Genomic DNA, 21,242 nt, shown 5'->3' on the forward strand with positions numbered 1-21,242 from the left:
CTCCTGCCCTCCTGCTGGACCACACAGCCACCCAAGTTCCACGTGTCCTTTCTTGCACGTGTAGTGGGTAGGTGAACTCTTGCCCATTGGTTTTGGGGTGAAAGGAGGAATCAAAAAGTTCCTGGTGATAACCAACAGGAGACTGAACCCCTGTAGAACTTAGAAAAAAACAAGCATTTGTGGACCTCCTAAAAATCCCAGAACGCCAGTGGGGTCTTCTCTTCTATCTTTCTAAAACTGGAGCCAGGACTCTCACCTTTCATCCTATTCTTGGATTCTCCCAGAGTCCCCAAATGTGATCGCCAGGGTCTAAGGCTTCTCATTTCGCCCTGCCTGCATTTTAGGATGTGGTGCCTTTACAGTTTTCAGTCCTCAAACCTGATAGGTAGGTCTTGTTTCCTGCTTCCTCAATCCCCCCCACAGATTCTAGGACATAGAATGCCAAGGTGTAGAAAATCCCAGGGTTGAGGGAACAGTAAAACTTATAGGGCCTGGTTCCCCCAAACTCCATCCTCCACAAAGACACACAAAATATGTGTGTGCCCCTCAGATAGGACAGGCCATTTTATGTGTGGATTGTGTAGACACGCGAGCACACGAAAGGGCACACACATACACACATACTTTGGGCTTTGCCTGTAGATCACCCGATACATTTCTGTCCTTCCACTTCCCAGTTGATTTGATGGGACACAGAGATCAAGGACTGAGTGACCTCCAGAAGCGTTGGCTGCCTCTGTTAAAACCAGCGACAAAAGGGGAGGAGAGAAAGTGCTCTAGTGAAATAAAAAAAGGGGGTACACGTCCCAGGAAGATCATCTTGAGAGATGGAAGATGGAGAAGAACTGAGAGGGGGTACCCCAGATCCCGGATCCCCGGGGAGCCAACAGCGCACAGCGGCTGCGGCCGCCGGATTCCCTTTCCCTCCCCTGGACGCAGCCAGAGTTGTGCTCCCTCGCCTTGTTTTCTTAGCTGACTAGAGGCGGCTACAATCAAGCCATTTTGGGACGCCTTCCCCTGTGGGTACCAGGGGTGCTCTGGAGGAAGCTGTCGACGCCTGTTCAGCTAATTTAGGTTTTCTTTGTCTAATTACTGGGGAGCTTGGGGGAAAGGAATCGGCGCAGGGCAGTAAACTGACACTGCGGCTCTGTGTGTGGTATCCAGTCTAGCTGATGGAAAAAGCCTGCGCGCCCCGCTCCAGGTCACTGTCTGGGGCCAGCCCAGCCCAGCCCCCCGCCCCGTCCCGCCCCCTCCCCTCCACCCCAGCGCCCCAGCACCCCAGACTGGCCCCAAAAGGCTGAGCCCGAGTCTTGCACACCCCTCATTCAAGGTCACCTCGCTTCTCTGCAGCCGCCAACCCCCCAGCATTGCAAAAGCACTTTGGTCTTGTATGGACAAGCGGGCACAGGGGCGCACGGCCTAGCGACTGGAACTGGGGTCCAGGGGTCCTCCGCTCCGTACCCCCCGACAGCCTTGTGTGGCCGCGAGCTCAGTTCCCAGGCCTCCTGCCTCTCCTGTCCCAGGTCAGATACATTTCCTTGCACGTGTAACCCAATAACTGACTGTCGCCTCTTATTGGCAGTGATGCTTCCTGCGGGCACATCCTCCCCCCTACACACACACACACACACACACACACACACACACACACACACACACACACACACACACACACACAGTCCTCCAGCCTGCCTCTGGCACGGGAGGAATTAGCTAGCAAGAGCCAGAAGCCGGGATTGCTCCCGCCTAGCTCTGCTGCGCGCGCCCCTGGGCAAGGGGACTTGGGTGGGCCCAAGTTGGGGTTTGAGGATGGCAAATGCGAGGACTGGGTGGAAACCAGGGTGTCTTCCCCTCCTCTTTCCAGCCCCCCCCCCCAGTCTCTCAAGCTGACCTGCTTTTTGCATTTAAACCCAACCAACAAACAACAACAACAACAACAACAACAACAGTGTCTCCAAGTAGAACTAAACGCAGGCGCGAGTCGGGACCAAGTTTCCCGGGTCTCCCAAACTCTCATCAGCCCGGAGCTCCCCGGGCTGAGATGCGGGGTGGGGAGAAGAAGGGAGGGAAGCGTGTCACCCAAGAGAGACAAGCGGCGCGTTACCTTGGGGCGGCTGGCACCCTGGCGTGTGGCTGCAAATGTCTAAATGACGCTGACAGATGGTGTCAGTGCGCGCGGGCCAGGGGGGGCCTTGGAGGCTCGGGGCGGCGGTGGTGGCGGCCAGGACGGGCCGGAGGGGGGGGGGTGAAGGAGGAGGAGGAGCAGGAGCAGGAGGAGCAGGAGGAGCAAGAGGAGGCGGAGAAGGGCCGGTCCGCGCCACGGGGGGCGTCTCCGGGATGGAAGGCCTGGGAGCTGCTAGGCGCAGAGCAAAATAGGGTTCCCCCAAAATCCAAGCAGGAGGCCGAGCCGGTTTGGAGAGAGCCTGGTGGCCGGAGGCGGGGGGGGGGGGGGACCGGACCGTTCCACCCTAAGTGGATCCCTCCCTGGGGAAGAGAACTGGAGAGGCTTGGGGAGGGGATCCCCTAAGAAGGAGAAGGAAAAGGGGTGCGCGGGTGGCGCAGGCTTTGGGGGTAGACCCCAGGGGCACCCGGAGGAGATAAGAGGGGCCCGGCCGGCCAGGTTGGGAGGGGCAAAGTGACGGCAGGGGCGGGCTCGGGTAGCGGATCGGGGCGCGGGGGGCGGGGAGGCGCGGGGGGCGGCGGGGCGGGCGGGCGCGCGCCGGAGGAAGTGGGAGAGACACAGAGCGAGCCGCGCTCCGCGGGGAGACGTCGGGCTGGTCCCCGGGGGTCCCCTCCGGGCCGCGCTCCCAGCTCGCGGGTGGGCAGGCAGCAGCGGCCCCGGAGGCGCACTGGGAGACGACTGCGCAAAGCTCGGGGCGCGCGCGAGTGGCGAGGCTCGGCACGGGGAGGGATGCTCCGGGCGGTGCCTCGGACCCGCAGCCGCCTGCCGCTGCGTCCAGAAAGCCTGAAGGACTTGAGTTGAGCCCGAGCCGAGGCTCCCCCGACGCGCGCGTGGCCAAGCTGGCTCGGAGTGGCCCCGGTTGCAGCGCGCGCGGCGGGCTAGGGCGCACGCCGGGCTTTTGGGGCGACCCCGCCGCGCCCTCCACGCCGCTGCGAGCCCCGGGCCCCGCGTGCCGGTCCCCGATGAGCAGCGAGGGCGGCCCCCCGCCGCCGCCACCGCGCCCCGCGCCTCCGCCACCGCCGCCACCGCCGCCACCGCCGGCCCCGCTGCGCCGCGCGTGCAGCCCGAACCCCGGCGCGCTGCAGGCCGCGCTCCTGAACCCCGCAGCGCCGGGCTCCGCCGCGCTGGACGCCGCCTCCTCCGCTTCGTCCTCCTCCTCCTCGGCGGCCCAGGCCTCGGGCGCGCCTTCGGCGGGCGGCAAGGGCGCAGGGGGCGGCGGTGGCACCGTTGGCACGGGGGGCGCGGGCGCCAAGAAGGCGAGCTCGGGGCTGCGGCGGCCGGAGAAGCCCCCTTATTCCTACATAGCCCTCATCGTCATGGCCATCCAGAGCTCGCCCAGCAAGCGGCTGACCCTGAGCGAGATCTACCAGTTCCTGCAGGCGCGCTTCCCCTTCTTCCGCGGCGCCTACCAGGGCTGGAAGAATTCGGTGCGCCATAACCTGTCCCTCAACGAGTGCTTCATCAAGCTGCCCAAGGGACTGGGCCGGCCCGGCAAAGGCCACTACTGGACCATCGACCCGGCCAGCGAGTTTATGTTCGAGGAAGGCTCTTTCCGACGCCGGCCGCGCGGCTTTCGAAGAAAGTGCCAGGCCCTCAAGCCCATGTACCACCGTGTGGTCAGCGGCCTGGGCTTCGGGGCGTCTCTGCTGCCCCAGGGCTTCGACTTCCAGGCCCCCCCATCGGCGCCCCTGGCTTGCCACGGCCAGGCCGGCTACGGCGGCCTCGATATGCTGCCCGCCACCTACGACGCTGGCACGGGCGCCCCTGGCCACGCGCACCCTCACCACCACCACCACCACCACGTCCCCCACATGTCCCCCAACCCCGGCTCCACCTACATGGCCAGCTGTCCCGTGCCCGCCGGTCCGGGGGCCGTGGGAGCGGCTGGAGGAGCCGGGGGTCCCGGGGGCGCGGGTGGAGCGGGTGGCGCCAGCGGCGGTGGCACCGGGGACTTCGGGCCAGACAGCAGCAGCAGCCCTGTGCCTTCTTCCCCGGCCATGGCGAGCGCCCTGGAGTGCCACTCGCCTTACACCAGCCCCGCGGCGCATTGGAGCTCGCCCGGTGCCTCGCCTTACCTCAAGCAGCCGGCCGCCCTGACGCCGGGCAGTGCCACGGGGGGCCCGGGCAACCTGCACCCCAGTCTTCCCTCCTACTCGCTGGAGCAGACCTACTTGCATCAGAACGCCCGCGAGGACCTCTCAGGTATTGGGGGAGCGGGATGAGGGAGGGAGGGAGGGAGCCCCCGGGCACGGCCAGGCTGCGGCACCCACTGCCAGCTGGTTTCTGAGTTGGGGGAGGCATTTTTAGGGTCTCCCCCAGGCTCTAAACCAATGAAGTGGGACCCCAGCTAACTAACGGGGAACTCCCCGAGTCTCTCTGGCCTTGTCTGACGTCCCTCTCGGGCCCTTTTGAACTATAGATCTTAAACTTTGGGCCTGATTTCGCTTCCAGAGAAGGCCCGTGGCTTTAGCGACAGCAGCAACTTTTCGCTTCTCTCTTTGATTGATTTTATTAAATGTTGGGGTGAGGTGGGGCCCAGCGGGCTATGCTCCAAGCTTACTTTTGTTTCTGGGCTCGGGGATCCCTCCCAAGGGGGCACAAAAAGAGTTCTAATCAAGGGCAAGGTTGCTGGAATCTAACCCGGGCCAGTCTTGTGCTTGGCAAGTGCCTTAACCCCGCTGTTCTGTCTCTCTGGCCCTCTGTCATCACTGCATGGAAGTTGGGTTTGCAGTGGTAGAATCAGCTGGAAGGAAGCTGGTCTTGAACGCTGTCAACCTGGGTTGGGTCCCTGGAAGCCCATCTGGTCCCCAGAAACAGCCAGGAGTGATCCCTAAAATCAGTCCTCAGCACTGCCATGCCATCATCTGCTGTGCCCCAAAAAACAAAAACTAAAACTAAAGTTGCATTTTTGGTTCTTTCTTCCCCAAGTCGGTATGAGAGAATCTGGATTTGGGGAGTGCCAGTCTGGATGGGAAGGGTTTTTTTTTTTTGCTATCTGAATGGCCTTGCGAGGAAGAGGAGTGAGGGAAGGAACTTGTGTTCCCCATCTTTCACAGAGGGGAACACATTGCCAGAGTTGGGGGGCCACCAACATGAAGAGCCCCCATCCTTCACAGCTAGACAGTTGTGTCACTTGGGTTTGTTCTAAGAGCAGCAGAACCTAAGGTGGCTGAGTTGTGGGGGTGCTCAGCTGGCTGGGGTCCTTCATTTGTGGGATGGTTGTGTCAGTGGTGCTGGGGGAAATTTTTAAAAGTTTATTGATGACCCAGAGGTGCTGAAAAGTGGGAGAGGGTAAAGGAGGGAATTTGAGTATTTCTCCCTACTGGGAGTGGGAGAGCAGTAGAGAGGTAAACACTAAACTTGGTGCATGAACCCCTCACACTTCTGGGGGTGTCTAAGAAAATGTCTGCAGCCTCTCCCTCCCTGCCAATATGGGTGAGGCAGGCAGGATAGTCCCCACTTTTGTGGGGGTCCTTTAGTGTGCCCAGGGACCCTGGGAGGGAGAAAAAGAAGGCCCCAAATGTATCGAGAGCAGCCGCCTGCCTCCTGCCTCCCGGTGGGTGAAGCATCCCAAATAGGCCTTTTAAACGGGGGTCTCCGAGGTTAACTAAACAAGCCTGGGCCGGACCACACGGGAGAGGATTTTAGCCTGACTTAACCCACTCTGAGCGGAGTCTTGTCCAATTTTATGGGAATTTCAACAAGTAACCATAAGGCCCAGACGACCCTCCCTTTTTATTTTTTTTTTCCTCAATCCCCCCTTGGGCTGGCTGTCAATCACATCTCTCCTCTCTCCCAGCGTTTTTTCTGGTTGCCTGCCCCATTCAACTTGAACCCTAGTTTCTTAAATATAGTAATAATAATAATAATAATAATAATAATAATAATAATAATAATAATAATAGCACAGCATCCTAAAAATTAAAACCTCAAACTGACGCCCCTTGAAAAAGCCCCTTCTTTTCTGCTGTCTTTTAGTGCCTAGGAGGGTAGGAGGGCAGCACGCATTGGGGGCAATGTCAGTGTCTTGAAACTCGACTTTTGGGGGTGGAGACATGCTAAGTTTCCTGAAGGCACAAAGTTCACTTAACGCTGCCAGGCTTGGGACCAGAAGGCAGGATATTCTGCCCTCCATGGGTGCTTACTCTAGTTCCAAAATCTGGTTCCATTTTTATTTTTTATTTCCCTGTGCCTCTATACCTAGTTGACATCTCGCAGGCCTCTGAGCAGGCTTCTTGAGCCCAAACTTGTGGCCTCGGAGCTCACATTTCCTCCCTACCCTCTATCCAAGGAGGCCCTTTGCCCAACTACCCAAGACCTGGCGACCCATATAGAGGCCGCGCGCCTGTTCTGAAGGCCCAGAATCCGGGCTTTCACCACACCCTCACGTCCCTCCAAGAACCCACCACCATGGCCTGCAGCATCCTGGAAAGGCAGCTTTCTGCCTGCTGAAAAGGGGAGATCCTGGAACCCACAGCCCCCCGCGGTGTTACTGCCTCTCCGAAGGCCGCGCGCTTAGCAACCCCAGAGCGCACGTCGAGGGTGCGGATAGAGCTGAGGCTGAGAGGGGACTCGGGTCCTTTGCCGGTTCCCATTTGGTGACAGTCCTGTTGGCGAGTCATCCACGAAACAGTCTGGATATCGGGGTGCCCAGTCAGAAATTTGGGGGTGTTGGGGACCCCTTATTCCATCCCTCCGCGACAGTGGAGGTCAGGCTAGCATAGACTAAGGCGCCGGGCATCCAATCCAGCCGGGCGCGCACCGGACTGGGCTGCGATCCGGGACCCAAAGGCGCTGAGAAAGCAAAAGCAAAAGTTGGGGAGGTCAGCGCGGGTTTGCTGCGTGCGCTCCTAGGAAAAGCAGCGCTCGCGCCTAGTGCGTAATCAGCACCCCCAGGAAAGTCTGGGACCCCGTTTTGGCGAGTCCCGGGACCGTGTACGGCCTCTACACCGGCTTCCCCACTGGGCCCATCCAGGGCTGCGGCTGCTAAGAGGAAAGCGGCAGCGCAGAGCTGAGAAGCCGGCCTGGCCTCTGCAGCCAGCCCGGCTTAGGCCGCTGGAGCCAGGAGTGCTGAGAGTCAAGGGGTCTTTGTTCCCAAATCAAGCAGGCCTGGAGTCCAAGGGGACCCCCGAGACCCAGGGCGAGAGCGCCTTAGAACAGAGCCCTAAGAGCAGGCGATGCGCCCTTGGCAAAAAAAAAAATCTCAGCTCCTTCTTAGTTGTCTGCAAAACCATAAAGAATCGCCCAATGCCAGGAAATCAGAACAATAAGGAGCATTTGCAGGGTCCCCCAACACAAGTCTCCCCCCCCCCAAAAAAAATAATGGCCTTTTCCCAAACGCTGCCCTCTTTGCTTTCTCCCTGCAGTGGGGCTGCCGCGCTACCAGCATCACTCTGCCCCTGTCTGCGACAGAAAAGATTTCGTCCTCAACTTCAACGGCATTTCGTCCTTCCACCCTTCTGCCAGCGGGCCCTACTACCACCACACCACCACCAAAGCATGTGCCAGGATGTGAAACCCTGCGTGATGTGAAAGAAAGGGGGCAGCTGCGGCAGAGGAGAGGAAAGGAGCCCGGCCGGGCCCATCTGCCCTTGGTGAGGGAAGAGGCCCCGAGCAGGCGCTCAGAGGTTGCTAACCAGAGCCAGACAGACAGAGCCTTAGCTGGAACCCGGGAGGGAAAGTCACAGCGACTTAAAAAACAAAACAAAACTCTGGGATCTTCCTTGTTGCCTTTAGTAATCAGGATCTGAATGAGAAAACAAAAACAAACAAACAAACAAAACGCACACACACACAAAATCATAGGCCTTGTGGAGTGCGTGTGGAGTGCGTGTTCTGTTGTCTCCCCCCAGAGCTCGCGTGCTTTTTCCAAAAAGGCAGTGTGCTAAGCACAAGATTTTCGGGAGCACCTCAACCAGTCCCTTATGTGTGGCCTAGTGGAGGAGAAAATGGGAGAAGAGGAGGAGGAGGAGATGAAGGTGGAGGAAGAGGAGGAAAAGGTAGAGGGTTCTGTTTCGACAAAAACCTTCCATTTGAAAGCAGGTGCCAAAGAACATTTTTAAGGAAGTATTTAGAAGCCATTTGTCTACATTTAAGAAAGCGGTTTTTGTTTTTCAGTATTGCGACCAGACAAACATTTTTTGTTTTTTGTTTTTGTTTTATTTTTACAAAGTTGTTCTTTCTATCACCATATTTTAAAGATATTTTTATGATCTTCGTGTATACTCACACTTTACTTGTATTTTCAAAGGAGGATATATTTGCACTTAAGTATACTTTTACAGTTTGCCAAACTATTTTGATGTAAAAAATTTTTTTCAATAAAATTGTCTATAACAAATTATTTGTTTGGGAGTAGGGAAGCCTCCATTTCTGCCTCTTTGGGGATGCTGGGCCCCAAAGACTATCTTCCTCACCGGCCTGAGATGCAATTCTACACTGGGTGGTTTTTGGTTGTGCTCTCTCTCTCTCTCTCTCTCTCTCTCTCTCTCTCTCTCTCTCTCTCTCTCTCTCTCTCTCTCTCTCTCTCTCTCTCTCTCTCACTCTCACTCTCCCTCTCTCCTCGCTTGCTCTAAGTTATCTAATTGACTGTGGTGTGGGGTCTGGGCCTTAAGTAACACAGGCCAGGTTCTAACTATGTGTCTTCTCAGGAGAGAAGGAGACGAGACGAGAGACCGTTTCTCTGCTCTTTCTTTCACCCTTGCCCGGCCTTTCCGACTAAACAAAAACCAGAAGATGAAAAGAACTTAGGAAGGAAAACCAAGGAGATAAAGTTGGAAGACTTGGAAAAGGACCTTCTCCTACTGGCCCTAGGGAGGTGGTGGGTTCTTTTTTTTGGTTGGTTGATTTTGAATTTTTTTTTTTTTTTGCAAAACAAATAAGAAGTGGGAGTGGAGTGGGGGACAGAAGACGCATGCTGGGGTGGCAGCTGACCAACCAGTAAAAGGGTGAGTGGACCCCCAAATAAGACCACATTCCGGGGGCCGGGCGGTGGCGCTAAAGGTAAGGTGCCTGCCTTGCCTGCGCTAACCTTGGACGGACCGCGGTTCGATCCCCCGGCGTCCCATATGGTCCCCCAAGCCAGGAGCAACTTCTGAGCACATAGCCAGGAGTAACCCCTGAGCGTTACTGGGTGTGGCCCAAAAACAAAAAAAAAAAAAAAAAAAAAAAAAAAAAAAAAAAAAAAAAAAGACCACATTCCATGCTGATAGCCAGTGTGCTGGGTGGGGACAGGGTCTGGGCTCACTGTGACTTTGGGAGAGAGAGGTGGTGGCTAATGCTAAAGACAGAAAAAAGGGGCTACATCTGTATAATGGAGATGATGGATAGAGAGATATTGTCTGTGTATAATGACAATATCTGTATGATAGACAGATACCATATATGTATAATGATAGAATATCTGTCTGATATTATAATAGATACAGATAATATTTTCTGGATGATAGATAGGTGACAGAATATGACAGAGAACATCTGTATAAAGTGCAGAATGGATGCACAGATATATATTTATAACAACAGAGTGTCTGTCTAGTGTATGTAATGATACATGAAATCATATATGTAATGACAGAATATATGTATAAGCATATAATGAATAGATATATATCTAATGAAAAATATCTTTAGGATAGAAATAATGGATACACAGATATCATATACGTAATGACAAAATATTTGTATGATATATAGACTGGATACCCAGATGTCATCTATATATGACAGAATGCATCCACCTAAGGCAGGAGGTAGGCACGAGAGGGTTCCTTGTTGTCTGTGGTGACAGCTGACTTTACTATCGCCCAAGTCCTCCTGGGCCTTATCTGCTGTTAACCCTGGGCCTACATACCCCTCTCCCCCAGCACCCTGTCCCCTAATGGACCAGCCATTTCTATTATTTACTATTGCTCAAACTATTAAATAGTTTGTTTGGGGGTCACACCCAGCTCCTGGCTCTGAGCTCAGGGATCATTCAGGGGATCCACTATAAATGGTGCCTTGAGACTGGGAATCAAGCCTGGGCTGAAGTTGTCCTGTATAAGGCAAATATGCTCTCTCTTTCTCTCTCTCTCTCTCTCTCTCTCTCTCTCTCTCTCTCTCTCTCTCTCTCTCTCTCTCTCTCTCCTCTCTTCTCTCTCTCCTCTCTCTCCTCTCTCTCCTCTCTCTCTCTTTCTCTCTCTTCTCTCTCTTCTCTCTCTCTTTCTCCCTCTCCCTCTCCAGCCTTAACCTGCCTTTCTTCCAGTGTTTACCCCCCTGTTGTATATGAAAATATTTCCATAAGATTATTCTTTGCCTGCTGTCACCCCCCCCATTTTTTTGCTTCTGGGGGTCACACACCTGGCAGTGCTCAGGGTTCACTCCTGGCTCTGTGTTCCAGTCATTACTTTAAGCAAGCTTGGGGGACCCTACGGAATGTCAGGAATCAAACCCAGGTAGACCATGTGAAAAACAAATGCCTTCCCCACTGTGCTATCATTCTGACCCCTTTTGGTCATTCTGGTCCCTTTTCCTCCAATTTTCCACCTTGTCTGCTAAACCACCACCCCCCCCCCCCCCCGGACTGAAAGGGTGAACTGCCAGCATCAGAGAAGAGAGAACTTGGGAGAGGAAGTTGGGGTTTCTCTCACTGGGGCACCCCACAGTCCCCAACTGGTCTGAACTGGAGCACTTGTCCCTCACCTGGAACTTTCCCAGGAAACAACTTTGGGGTCCATCACCAGCCAGCAAGACTCACACCATTCTGTTTTTGCACCCTGACCCTCATTTAATTTCTTGTCCCCCCCCTAAAATGTCTTACTCCCTACCGGGGAGCCCTTAGGCTCTCTTGAGGGTGGGGAGGTTCCCACCTGGTTGGGATACCCTAAATGAGTGACAGTCCTAAGATACTCTTGTTAACCAAACATCAGATTTTTTTTAAACACTTCAGCATCAGGCTCTTTCTACCTTCCAACATTAAACAGGATTTGAAAATTGGGGTTTTTTTTTCCCTCTCCCCCCACCCCATCTCCATTATCATATTTGCAGTTAAATAGAACCTTTTTTCTTCTCCTCCTTTTATACTGAGCTACCCGAGGGCCTGCTATAAATTATGAAGTCAGTCTCCGAGTTTGCTCCGACCACAGTGCAGTGTTTACATTCTTCCCGAGGCAGCCGGCATGGTCGTAATTTATATCCTAAACACTTGGATGTAACTTGTTTATACAGAGGATGACAGCACCCCCCCCCCCCCAAAGAGCAGGGAGCGCTTCCCGGCACCGCCGCCTTGTGGGCAAGACGGGCGCGCCGCCTAGTGGCAACCAGTGGGCTCCTGCACTTGCTCAGCCAGAGGTTTGGGGGGTTGGGGGGTGCCAGGGAGCATCTCTTTCAAAAGGACCCATTTGGGGGGTGCTCTCTGGGGTAGAGGTGTCACTCCAATTTTCACACCTGCACCTGTCTCAGCCCTCAGGAATCTCAATCTTGCTTTCTCCAGTGACTTAGCAACAGAATAAAGCAAGAAACAGCTGTCCTGGGTTCTGTCTACACCCATGGTGGGAGTGGAGGGGGCTCCCCGGTTTCTGCTCTTGTTGTTGCTTGTTTGATTCTTGTTGTTTTTTTTTTGAGGGGGGGCATGTCTAGCTATGCTCAAGGGTCCACTGGCTCTGCACTCAGGAATCACTCTTGGTGGTGCTTTGGGGAATCCTATGAGATATGCTGGGGATAAAACCCCTTTTTGCAAGGCAAAAGTTGTCATTCCCCCCACACACACTGTGCTATTATTCCAGCCCCAGGTTTCTTATTTAGTTCATTGTTTCCCTGGGCTCTGAATCCACATATATTGCAAACAGCACTAGGAAGGCCTGGGGTGGGGGGTGTCAGAGATGCAAGTGGCTCTGGGGAAAATGTGGGGTGGTCAGAAGTAGCTTCATAATTTTGTTCAGAAAAACACTGAAAGAGTTTTCCAGGTACAGTGTGACAAGGACTGGAGAGGTAGAACAGGGGGTACAGTGTCTGCCTTGCATGGGGTTCAGTATTTGGCACCATATGTGGGCTCCAGAATACAACCAGGAGGGAGCCCTAAGTACAGTTGGGTGTGGCCCCAAAAGAGAAAGAAAAGAAACCCACAGCCCCTGCTTGGTCAATAGCTGGCTCTCGGGAAAGCTGGGCTGAAATGATCCCTAGTTTTTGCACTCCAAAATAGAGCCACCTTCATTTGCTATTCAAAGCCACCACCGAAGTTATTTATTTTTTTTTATTTTAAAGGTTTGTGCATTGAGAGAGAGAGAGGGAGAGAGAGAGAGAGAAAGAGAGAGAGAGAGAAAGAGAGAGAGAGAGAGAGAGAGAGAGAGAGAAGCCAGGTAGGTTCTCCGTAGTCTACCTGCTCCACAGAGAGAGAGGGTCCTCAGTTTTATGTACTTCAGAGTGATGTGGGATCCTGCAGATAAGGGGGTGAGCTGGAGAGAGAGGAAACCCCTTCATTAGGAGAAGCTGGAGAGAAAAGAGAGAGGCTGAGGAAGGAAACCAGGGCTCAGGGGTGGAAAGAATGGGGTGGTTCAGAGAGCTATGGGAGTTCAGAGGAGAGGGGCTAGGAGGGAGGAGACCAGAGGGGCTGAGAGAAAAGGATCAGAAGGGGTCTGCAGGAGGATCTAAAAATTCTCTCACACTCAGGTTCCTGCGGGCAGAGGCGCCTTAAAGCCAACCTCTGTCTCAGGGTCCCGTCTCCCCGTCTGCCTGTCTCCCCTGGGTTTAGGCACTGCTGTTTGGCTTGGTTGCTGCTTCTCTGGGTGCTCTGGATGGTGACCCAGAGTTTCTGCATTGGAACCCCAACGCTTGGGCCACCAGGGGCCTGAGCTGGTCTCCTGGCTTCCAGAGCGGAAGTCTGATTGGGGGGGGGGGGGTCGGAAAGGGAATCACCCATTCTCTCCAGCTGGAGACTTCTCCTGAATGATGATTAATTCAAATCAGGCTCTGACTTATTGAGGATGGAAATATATTTTAATATATTTTATCGGAGCGGAACTGCATTTCCCGGACAGCCTCTGTGAAACTCGAGCTGAGCAAAGCAAACACCCCAGATGGAGACACAGGGTGGGGGGGGACCATGTCTCAGGCCTTGGGGTCATGAGGGAGCTGTGAGGACCCTGGGAGCCCAAGTCCTCCCAACTTCCCCATCTGAGGCTGGGGTGTTGCCTCAGGACCAACTCCAGTCTTTGGAGTCTCTGTGTGTCCAGGGAAAGGGGTACTCTCCACCTTGAAAGCACCATGGCCAACTGCCCCCCCCAGACTGTCCAGCTCATAGGACCCTGAGACCCAGAGACACACTGTGTCCCATGGATGAGACTCCCAGAGTTGCAGGCTGCTTTGGACTAAAAGGATCTGACCATAGAACGTGGGACAGGAAATGCTTGCTCACTGTCCTCTCTCTCCTTTCTCCTCTTTCTACTCTCTCTTTTTCCTCTCTCTCTCTCTCTCTTTCTCTCTCCTGTTTACCTCTTGCTACAGTCCTAAGAATTTGGCAGGTGGGTCCTCCTTTTCTTAGCTGCCCCCAAGGCTCTCACTGTTGCACTCACACCCCTAAATTGAAAAGCAAAGAGGCCTAGTGATAAACCAGGGGAGACCCAGCCTCTGTGTCCTCCCGATGGGGCTGCACATCTGTCCACATGACCTGGTCTCTTTGGAGTCCTCTCTGCTCTCCCAGATTGGATAAGTAACAGTGTGGTGACTCTTGGGTAAGGGACTGGCCAGGGAAGGAGGGCTTCTCAGGTACAGGGCAAAGCACCTGTTATGGGAAGGCTCCCCTGGATGGCCACACAAAGCATCAGGCCAGTGTTTGGGGTCTGAGTCATAATCTGTGGATCAGGATTGGAGGAAGGGCAGACCCAGGTTCGAATCCTATAAGGTCACTCCTGAGCACAGAGCTAGGAATATCCCCTGGGCACCACCAGGGGTTGCTCTGGATCACAGAATTAGGAATATCCCCAACACCAATGGGCGTGGTTTGACTCTGATTCCCCAACCAAATAATCCGCCCAGCAATGGGACCAATCAGCAGTCAGAGTTCAAGCACCCACCTTGGGTCCCCTCCACTCCCACTCCTACAACTCTTCTGCACACACAGCCATCATTCTAGCAAGAGGAACCCAGACATGTGGGAGGAGCTGAGGGCACTTCTGTGGCCCAGCTAAAGTAACCCAACATGAAACACACTCTTGATGGGGCTCAGGGATCAGATGGGGTGCCAGCATCACCCCAGGCCTATCACATGCAAGGCAAGAATCCTGCCTACTGTAATGTCACTGGGACCTCACATGCCCTTGCTGCTGGAGATACTCCCAGTGTCCAGAAGCCAGAGTTGGTACAGTTTCTGCCTGTTTGTGCAGCCCCCCATCTGCACCCCCCATCCTGTGCTTGGCCCCCAGCATTCATCAGCAACCACCCTAGTAGCTTTGCAACTCCCATATTCAACCAAGTCACTGCACCCACGGGAGGGATAGAACATGGCCAGTTCCAAGTCCAGCTCCTGCCATGACTCCAGAAGAGTCCCAGAGAGTGGGACCAGTTGGGGCAGGCAGAGGGTGTTACAGGAAGAAGTGGGCTCCCCTGGCATTCCTTGGGAGGGTTGGCACAGGCCTTAGGCACAAGGCATTGTCCTCTGTGCTCAGACTTGTGGAAGCACACCTTGAGGGTAGATGGTCCCAGGCTAATTCAAGCCCCCCCCCCCCCCAAGAAGGTCAGCTGCTTTCTGAGTGGAGGAGATTAGAATCACCACAGTTATCCACAGGTCCTGCCATGGCGCAGTTACTGCAGTTATGTACAAGGCTGCCAGGCTTCTGCAGGTTATTGAAATAAGATGCAAGTCCACTTGCAGCTCGGGCTGCTGCAAAGCTGCAAGGATTCGAGGCTGCCAGAACTTCAGGGTCGCATGCTGCAGAGGCATGAAGCTGCCAAGGACCAGGTGCTGCAAGGCTCAAAGGGGCCCAGCTGACAGGTGGGACCAAGTGCCCACCCAGGGATGCCAACTTGTGGTGGCCACTCCCCCAGTACTGAGAGAAAGGGATAGAAACCAACCAAGTATCCTTTTTTATTTCTCTTGGAGTCTAAGGCCTGCCACGGCCACCCAGGGGTTTCAGAGAGAGAGAGAAAGAGAGAGAGAGAGAAAAACAGATAGACAGACAGATAGACAGAGACAGACAGACAGACAGAGACAGAGACACAGAGATAGACAGAGAAGGAAATTTCTGGGCCAATGGTGACCAGGGGAGGCCTGAGTTCAAGAAAGAAAGAGGGATAAAGACAAAGCAGGCAGCATCTCTCCAATGCTTATTTCCTTTTTTAAATTTTTTTTATCTTTTTATTTTGGGGCCACACCCAGTGATGCTCAGGGGTTACTCCTGGCTATGCGCTCAGAAATCGCTCCTTGACTGGAGAGATAGCATGGAGGTAAGGTGTTTGCCTTGCATGCAGAAGGCCGGTGGTGCAAATCCTGGCATCCAATATGGTCCCCCGAGCCTGCCAGGAGCGATTTCTGAGCATAGAGCCAGGAGTAACTCCTGTGTGCTGCTGGGTGTGACTCAAAAAACAAAACAAAACAAAAATAAGAAAAAAGAAATCACTCCTAGCTTGGGGGACCATATGGGACGCCAGGGGATCAAACTGTGGTCCATCCTAGGTTAGACGAGTGCAAAGCAAACACCCTACCACTGTGCCATAGCTCTGACCTCATTTTTTTTAATTAATATTTTTATTTAAGCATCATGAAAATGCCTTATCTCTGGCCTCTCCCAGACCAGCATGCACTGCTCTGGTCACTATTCTGAACCCCCTCCCAAGGGTTCAAGTTTTTTTTTTATACCCGACATGACAGGGGCGTGCCCAAGGGGCACATTCAGGGGCATGTCCAGGTGCAACTGTCATTACCTCAAAAGGAAACAGTGGCAGGGAAGGCTTGGGGAGCCTGGGCTCTAAGAGGTAGCTCTGGGAGAATTTCTCAAAGGAGGCCAAGGTACAAAGGCAGGGCTCTAAAAAACCACCTGTGTACAATTACACACAAACACACAGATGAGGACACACAGGAACACAGACACACAGATATAAGAACACAGAGACATATATAGGGACACACAGACATACCCAGGAAAATACGGGGACACAGAAATACACACAATAACACTCAGGGATGAGTATGAAAGCATAGACACACAGACAAGGACAGACACAAAAGAGAATCATCCCTGTGTTCTCCTCAGAACACACACACACACACACACACACACACACACACACACACACACAGCATCACCATCAACATTATCACTAAGCACAGCACAGCTTTGATGGACCCTCTGCTTTCCAGGGTCTCTTAGCAATGCCAGAAGTTTTCTCTGCCCATCCAGTCTCAGAGGAATCTCACAACCTCTCTTCCTCTCCACAGGAAGCAAATGATCCAAGGACAGGTGAGAGAGAGAGAGAGAGAGAGAGAGAGAGAGAAACAGAGACAGACAGACAGACAGACAGAGACAGAGAGACAGGGACAGAGAGAGACAGAGACAGAGAGAGGCAGAGAGAGACAGAGAGAGAGACAGACAGAGAGAGAGAGAGAGAGAGAGAGAGAGAGAGAGAGAGAGAGAGAGCACAGCAGTAGGGCATTTGCTTTGCATGCAGCCAAACCCGGATAGACAGTGGTTCAAATACCAGCCTCCCATATGGTCCTCCCATGTCTGCCAGGAGAGATTTCTGAGTTAAGAGCCAGGAGTAAACCCTGGGTGCCACTGAGTGTGACCCAGAAAACAAACCAACAAAAATGATCCAAGGACACCTCACCTGGAGATGCAGCTTGGGGTCCTCACTAGTAGGGTTCATGGCAGCATACAGACACTGGGAAGACAGGTTCAGTCCTTCCTGGTCCCAGAAACTAGCAGGGGTCATCAAGAGGACAGAGAGTGCCCCCAAGGGGCTTTAGATTGTCTAAGCTGCTCCCCAACCTGCACTCCTTCAAGCAGTATCAGGGGTTCACTGAACCCAGTGGATAAAGGAGAAACTCAGGGACCAGGGACTGAGCCTGATTCATTGACTTGCTAAAGGAGCCTGAACTGCTGCCTAAAAAAGGGGGAGGGAGGAAGCAGGGAGGGAGGGGTATGAAAGGAGGGGGAGAGCAGAGAGGGAGATGAAAGGAGCAGGGAAGGAGAGAAGTGATGGAGAGAGGAGAGATGAGGAAGGTAGGAGTTGATGGAAGGAGGAATAGGAGGGAAAGAGGGTAAAAAGGGACAGTAAGGGGCCCGGAGAGATAGCACAGTGGTGTTTGCTTTGCAAGCAGCCGATCCAGGACCAAAGGTGGTTGGTTCGAATCCCGGTGTCCCATATGGTCCCTTTTGCCTGCCAGGAGCTATTTCTGAGCAGACAGCCAGGAGGAACCCCTGAGCATCACCGGGTGTGGCCCAAAAACAAACAAACAAACAAACAAAAAAGGGACAGTAAGAAGGAAGGAAGAAAATTATAGCGCCACTACCTAGAGATCCATGTCTCTGTTTCCCTAAACTGTAGCTCAGTGAGGAGGAGTCTGTGGGGCTCTGCATTCTGAATCTCTCCTGTTAGAAAACAGATTGGCAAGTCCTCTTGACATGTTTAAACCTCTACAGGGGAGCTTCCAGCCAGAAGACAAGGGTTCAGGTGATAAGAATACAGGTGACAAGAATTCAGGTGAAAATAGTTTGTGCGGGCCCGGAGAGATAGCACAGCTGCGTTTGCCTGCAAGCAGCCGATCCAGGACCAAAGGTGGTTGGTTTGAATCCCGGTGTCCCATATGGTCCCCTGTGCCTGCCAGGAGCTATTTCTGAGCAGACAGCCAGGAATAACCCCTGAGCAATGCCAGGTGTGGCCCAAAAACAAAAAAAAACAAAAAAAAAACAAAAAAAAAAAAAAAGAAAAGAAAATAGTTTGTGTGATGACTATCCAGGTGACAAGTGTCAGGTGTCAGGTATACATGTGACAGGCACCACTGACAAGTATCCAAGTGACAGCCTGTGTGTGCTCTCTGGGTGCTGCAGAGCCGTCTCTTCTGGGCTTGTTGTCTTTGCCCAGGGGTCTCTTCTGTGTAACAAGTCAGTCATCCGGACATTGAAGAGAATCTGCTTGAAGTTGGGGTCCTGGCCGGCATTCCCCACAGCCTAGCACAGTGTCAGGTTAAACCCACTTACCATCATTCACAGGAGAGCAGGGTCTTGAGCAGTCAGACTCGGCCCTTCTGTTCCCTTCACCTGCTCTTGCTCCCCATCAGCTGAGTTTTTAGGCAGGCAGACATGGGTGAGAGTCCAGCTCCAGGTATCTTGGTTTTCTCAGGGCCCAGCAAATGAAGGTACTGATACCAGTGGGTCCACGGTGCCCTGTCTGGGCTCAACTCATAAAAGAAAGACCCAAAACTGGTTTATTTCTTTTTGCTCTGGTGAGGAGAAGGTGGCATAAGCACCATCTTAGAAAACAGAGCAGAGACTTGGGTAGGCCCATCTCTGAACCCAGATCTCAGGAGCCTTCTTGGGGTAGGGACTGGCTGAATCCCCACCCTGTTAGAAGGCTCAGTGTTATACTCTCATTTGATCCCCCCCCCCCCCGCCCCAGCTGTGATGCCAGGTTCTCAATCATCCCAGTTCCACAGTGTATAATAAAAATATAAATCCACGATTTGGTGACACCACCATAAATCTATGAGTTGGTGAGACAGCCCCAAGAATCGTTTTTTCTAACCCCTTAGGCAGATGGGTCTGATGAAGCAGAATACCAGCAGAGAAATAATACCAAGCCAATCATAAGATTCATTGGAGTTAGCCTACTTCTTTTTTTTTTTTGCTTGTTTGGTTTTTGTTTGTTTTTGTTTGTTTGTTTGTTTGTTTTTGGTTTTTGGGCCACACCCTGTGACACTCAAGGGTTACTCCTGACTATGTGCTCAGAAATCACTCCTGCCTTAGGGGACCATATGGGATTCCAGGGGATCAAACTTGCACCACCACCCCAGCCCCTACTTTTACTTCATTGCCTCTCTCTGCCATGTATTCTCACTCCCACGGCTCTCTCTCTCTCCCCTCTCTCTCTCTCTGTCTCTCTCTGTCTGTCTCTCTCTGCCTGTCTCTCTCTGTCTCTCTCTCTGTCTCTCTCTGTCTCTCTGTCTGTCTCTCTCTCTGTCTGTCTCTCTGTCTGTCTCTCTCTGTCTGTCTCTCTGTCTGTTTCTCTCTCTGTCTGTTTCTCTCTCTCCTCTCTCTCCTCTCTCTCTCCTCTCTCTCCCCTCTCTCTCCCCTCTCTCTCCCCCCTCTCTCTCCCCTCTCTCTCCCCTCTTTTTCTCCCCTCTCTCTCCCCTCTCTCTCCCCCTCTCTCCCTCCCCTCTCTCTCCCCCCTTATTTCTCCCCCCCTCTCTCTCCCCTCTCCCTCTCCCTACCTCTCCCTCTCCTCCCTCTCCCCCTCCCTCTCTCTCCCCTCTCCCTCTCCCTACCTCTCCCTCTCCTCCCTCTCCCCCTCCTCCCTCTCCCCCTCTTCTATCTCCCCTCCCTTCCTCCCTTTCCCCCTCCCTCCCTCCCTCTCCCCCTCTCTCCCCCTCCTCCCTCTCCCCCTCCTCCCTCTCCCCCTCCTCTCTCTCCCCCTCCCTCCCCCTCCCTCTCCCTCTCCCTCCTTCCCCCTCCCTCTCTTTCCCCCTCCCTCTTCCTCCCCCTCCCTCTCCTTCCCCCTCCCCCTCCTTCCCCCTCCCTCTCCTTCCCCCTCCTTCTTCCTCCCCCTCCCTCTCTTTCCCCCTCCCTCTCCTTCCCCCTCCCTCTCCCTCCTCCTCCCTCTCTTTCCCCCTCCCTCTCCTTCCCCCTCCCTCTCCCTCTCCCTCTCCCTCCCTCTCCCTCTCCCTCCCTCTCCCTCTCCCTCCCTCTCCCTCTCCCTCTCCCTCCCTCCCTCTCCCTCCCCCCCCCTCTCTCTCCAGAGTCCAAAGCTACACTCCTTTCTTTATTCAAACCAATTTCCCAACCCCTGAGAGGGAAGGCCTAGTAGTCCAGGTGGACTTTTACATATCAAAAGAAGAGGTTGCCTAACACTTTGTTTGGGGTAGATAGCTGGGTATTATCTTATACCACAGCTCTTTGAGCTCACAGCCACATATGCAGCCACACAGCATCTTCCAAATTTATTGTACCTCTAGCCCAGTAAGAGCACAGAAAATTAGATGGGGAAAGTTGCTGAGAAGTTCACTAAGATCAATGAGCAAAAATAATAGCACCGGAAACTCAGCAAGCACCTAACAGCTCAGCAAATGCTCAGCAATGACTTTGGTACCTGCATTGTGAAGGATTTGCCATATAAACAATATAAAGTAAATTATTCTGTGCCTGTGAAGGGGGCATCCTGGGAGGAGGTGAGTGACTTGGGATATTGGTAGAGAAAAGGTCACACTGGAGGTGGGACTGGTATCAGAACATTGGATACCTGAAATAAATGCATCATGAACAACTTTAAATCTTGGTGTTTAAGTTTCATCTATAAAAAAAAACTAGTTGGGGAAAAGGAAAAATGAAAACAGTAGAGGTAAGGAAATAGGAAGAAAAGAAATAAGGAAGGATGGAAGGAAGCATGAAAGAAAGAAAAAGGAAAGAAAGAAAGAAAAGGAAGGAAGGAAGGAAGGAAGGAAGGAAGGAAGGAAGGAAGGAAGGAAGGAAGGAAGGAAGGAAGGAAGGAAAGAAAGGAAGGAAGGAAAGAAAGGAAAGAAAGAAAAGAAAGAAAGAAGAAGAAGAAAGAAGAAAGAAAGAAGAAAGAAAGGAAAAGAAAGAAAAAGAAAAAGAAAGAAAGAAAGAAAGAAAGAAAGAAAGAAAGAAAGAAAGAAAGAAAGAAAGAAAGAAAGAGAAAGAAGAAAGAAAAAGATAGAAAGAAAAAGAAAGAAAGAAAAGAAGAAGAAAGAAAGAAAGAAGAAAGAAAGAAAAATAAAGAGAAAGAAGAGAGAAAAAGAAAGAAAAAGAAAGAAGAAAAAGAAAGAGAAGAAACAAAGATAGAAAGAAAGAAAGAAAAAGAAAGAAAGTAATAAGAAAGAAAGAAAGAAGAAAGAAAGAAAGAAGAAAGAGAAAGA

The 21,242-nt window shown here is 52.9% G+C and overlaps 2 protein-coding genes across 2 annotated transcripts in view; one reads left to right on the forward strand and one right to left on the reverse strand.

Moving 5' to 3' along the window:
- Window positions 1–21,242, reverse strand: part of EXOC2 (exocyst complex component 2) — a 729,898-nt gene that overhangs the window by 700,885 nt on the left and 7,771 nt on the right. The window lies entirely within an intron of this gene.
- FOXF2 (forkhead box F2) lies at window positions 3,066–7,729 on the forward strand. The gene is given in 3 exon segments (XM_049764973.1): window positions 3,066–4,384; window positions 7,549–7,664; window positions 7,667–7,729. Coding segments are annotated over 3 exon segments (1,404 nt in total). The 5' UTR covers window positions 3,066–3,144; the 3' UTR covers window positions 7,715–7,729.

This window comes from Suncus etruscus, chromosome 18 (assembly GCF_024139225.1).
Source record: "Suncus etruscus isolate mSunEtr1 chromosome 18, mSunEtr1.pri.cur, whole genome shotgun sequence".
Taxonomy (NCBI): domain Eukaryota; kingdom Metazoa; phylum Chordata; class Mammalia; order Eulipotyphla; family Soricidae; genus Suncus; species Suncus etruscus.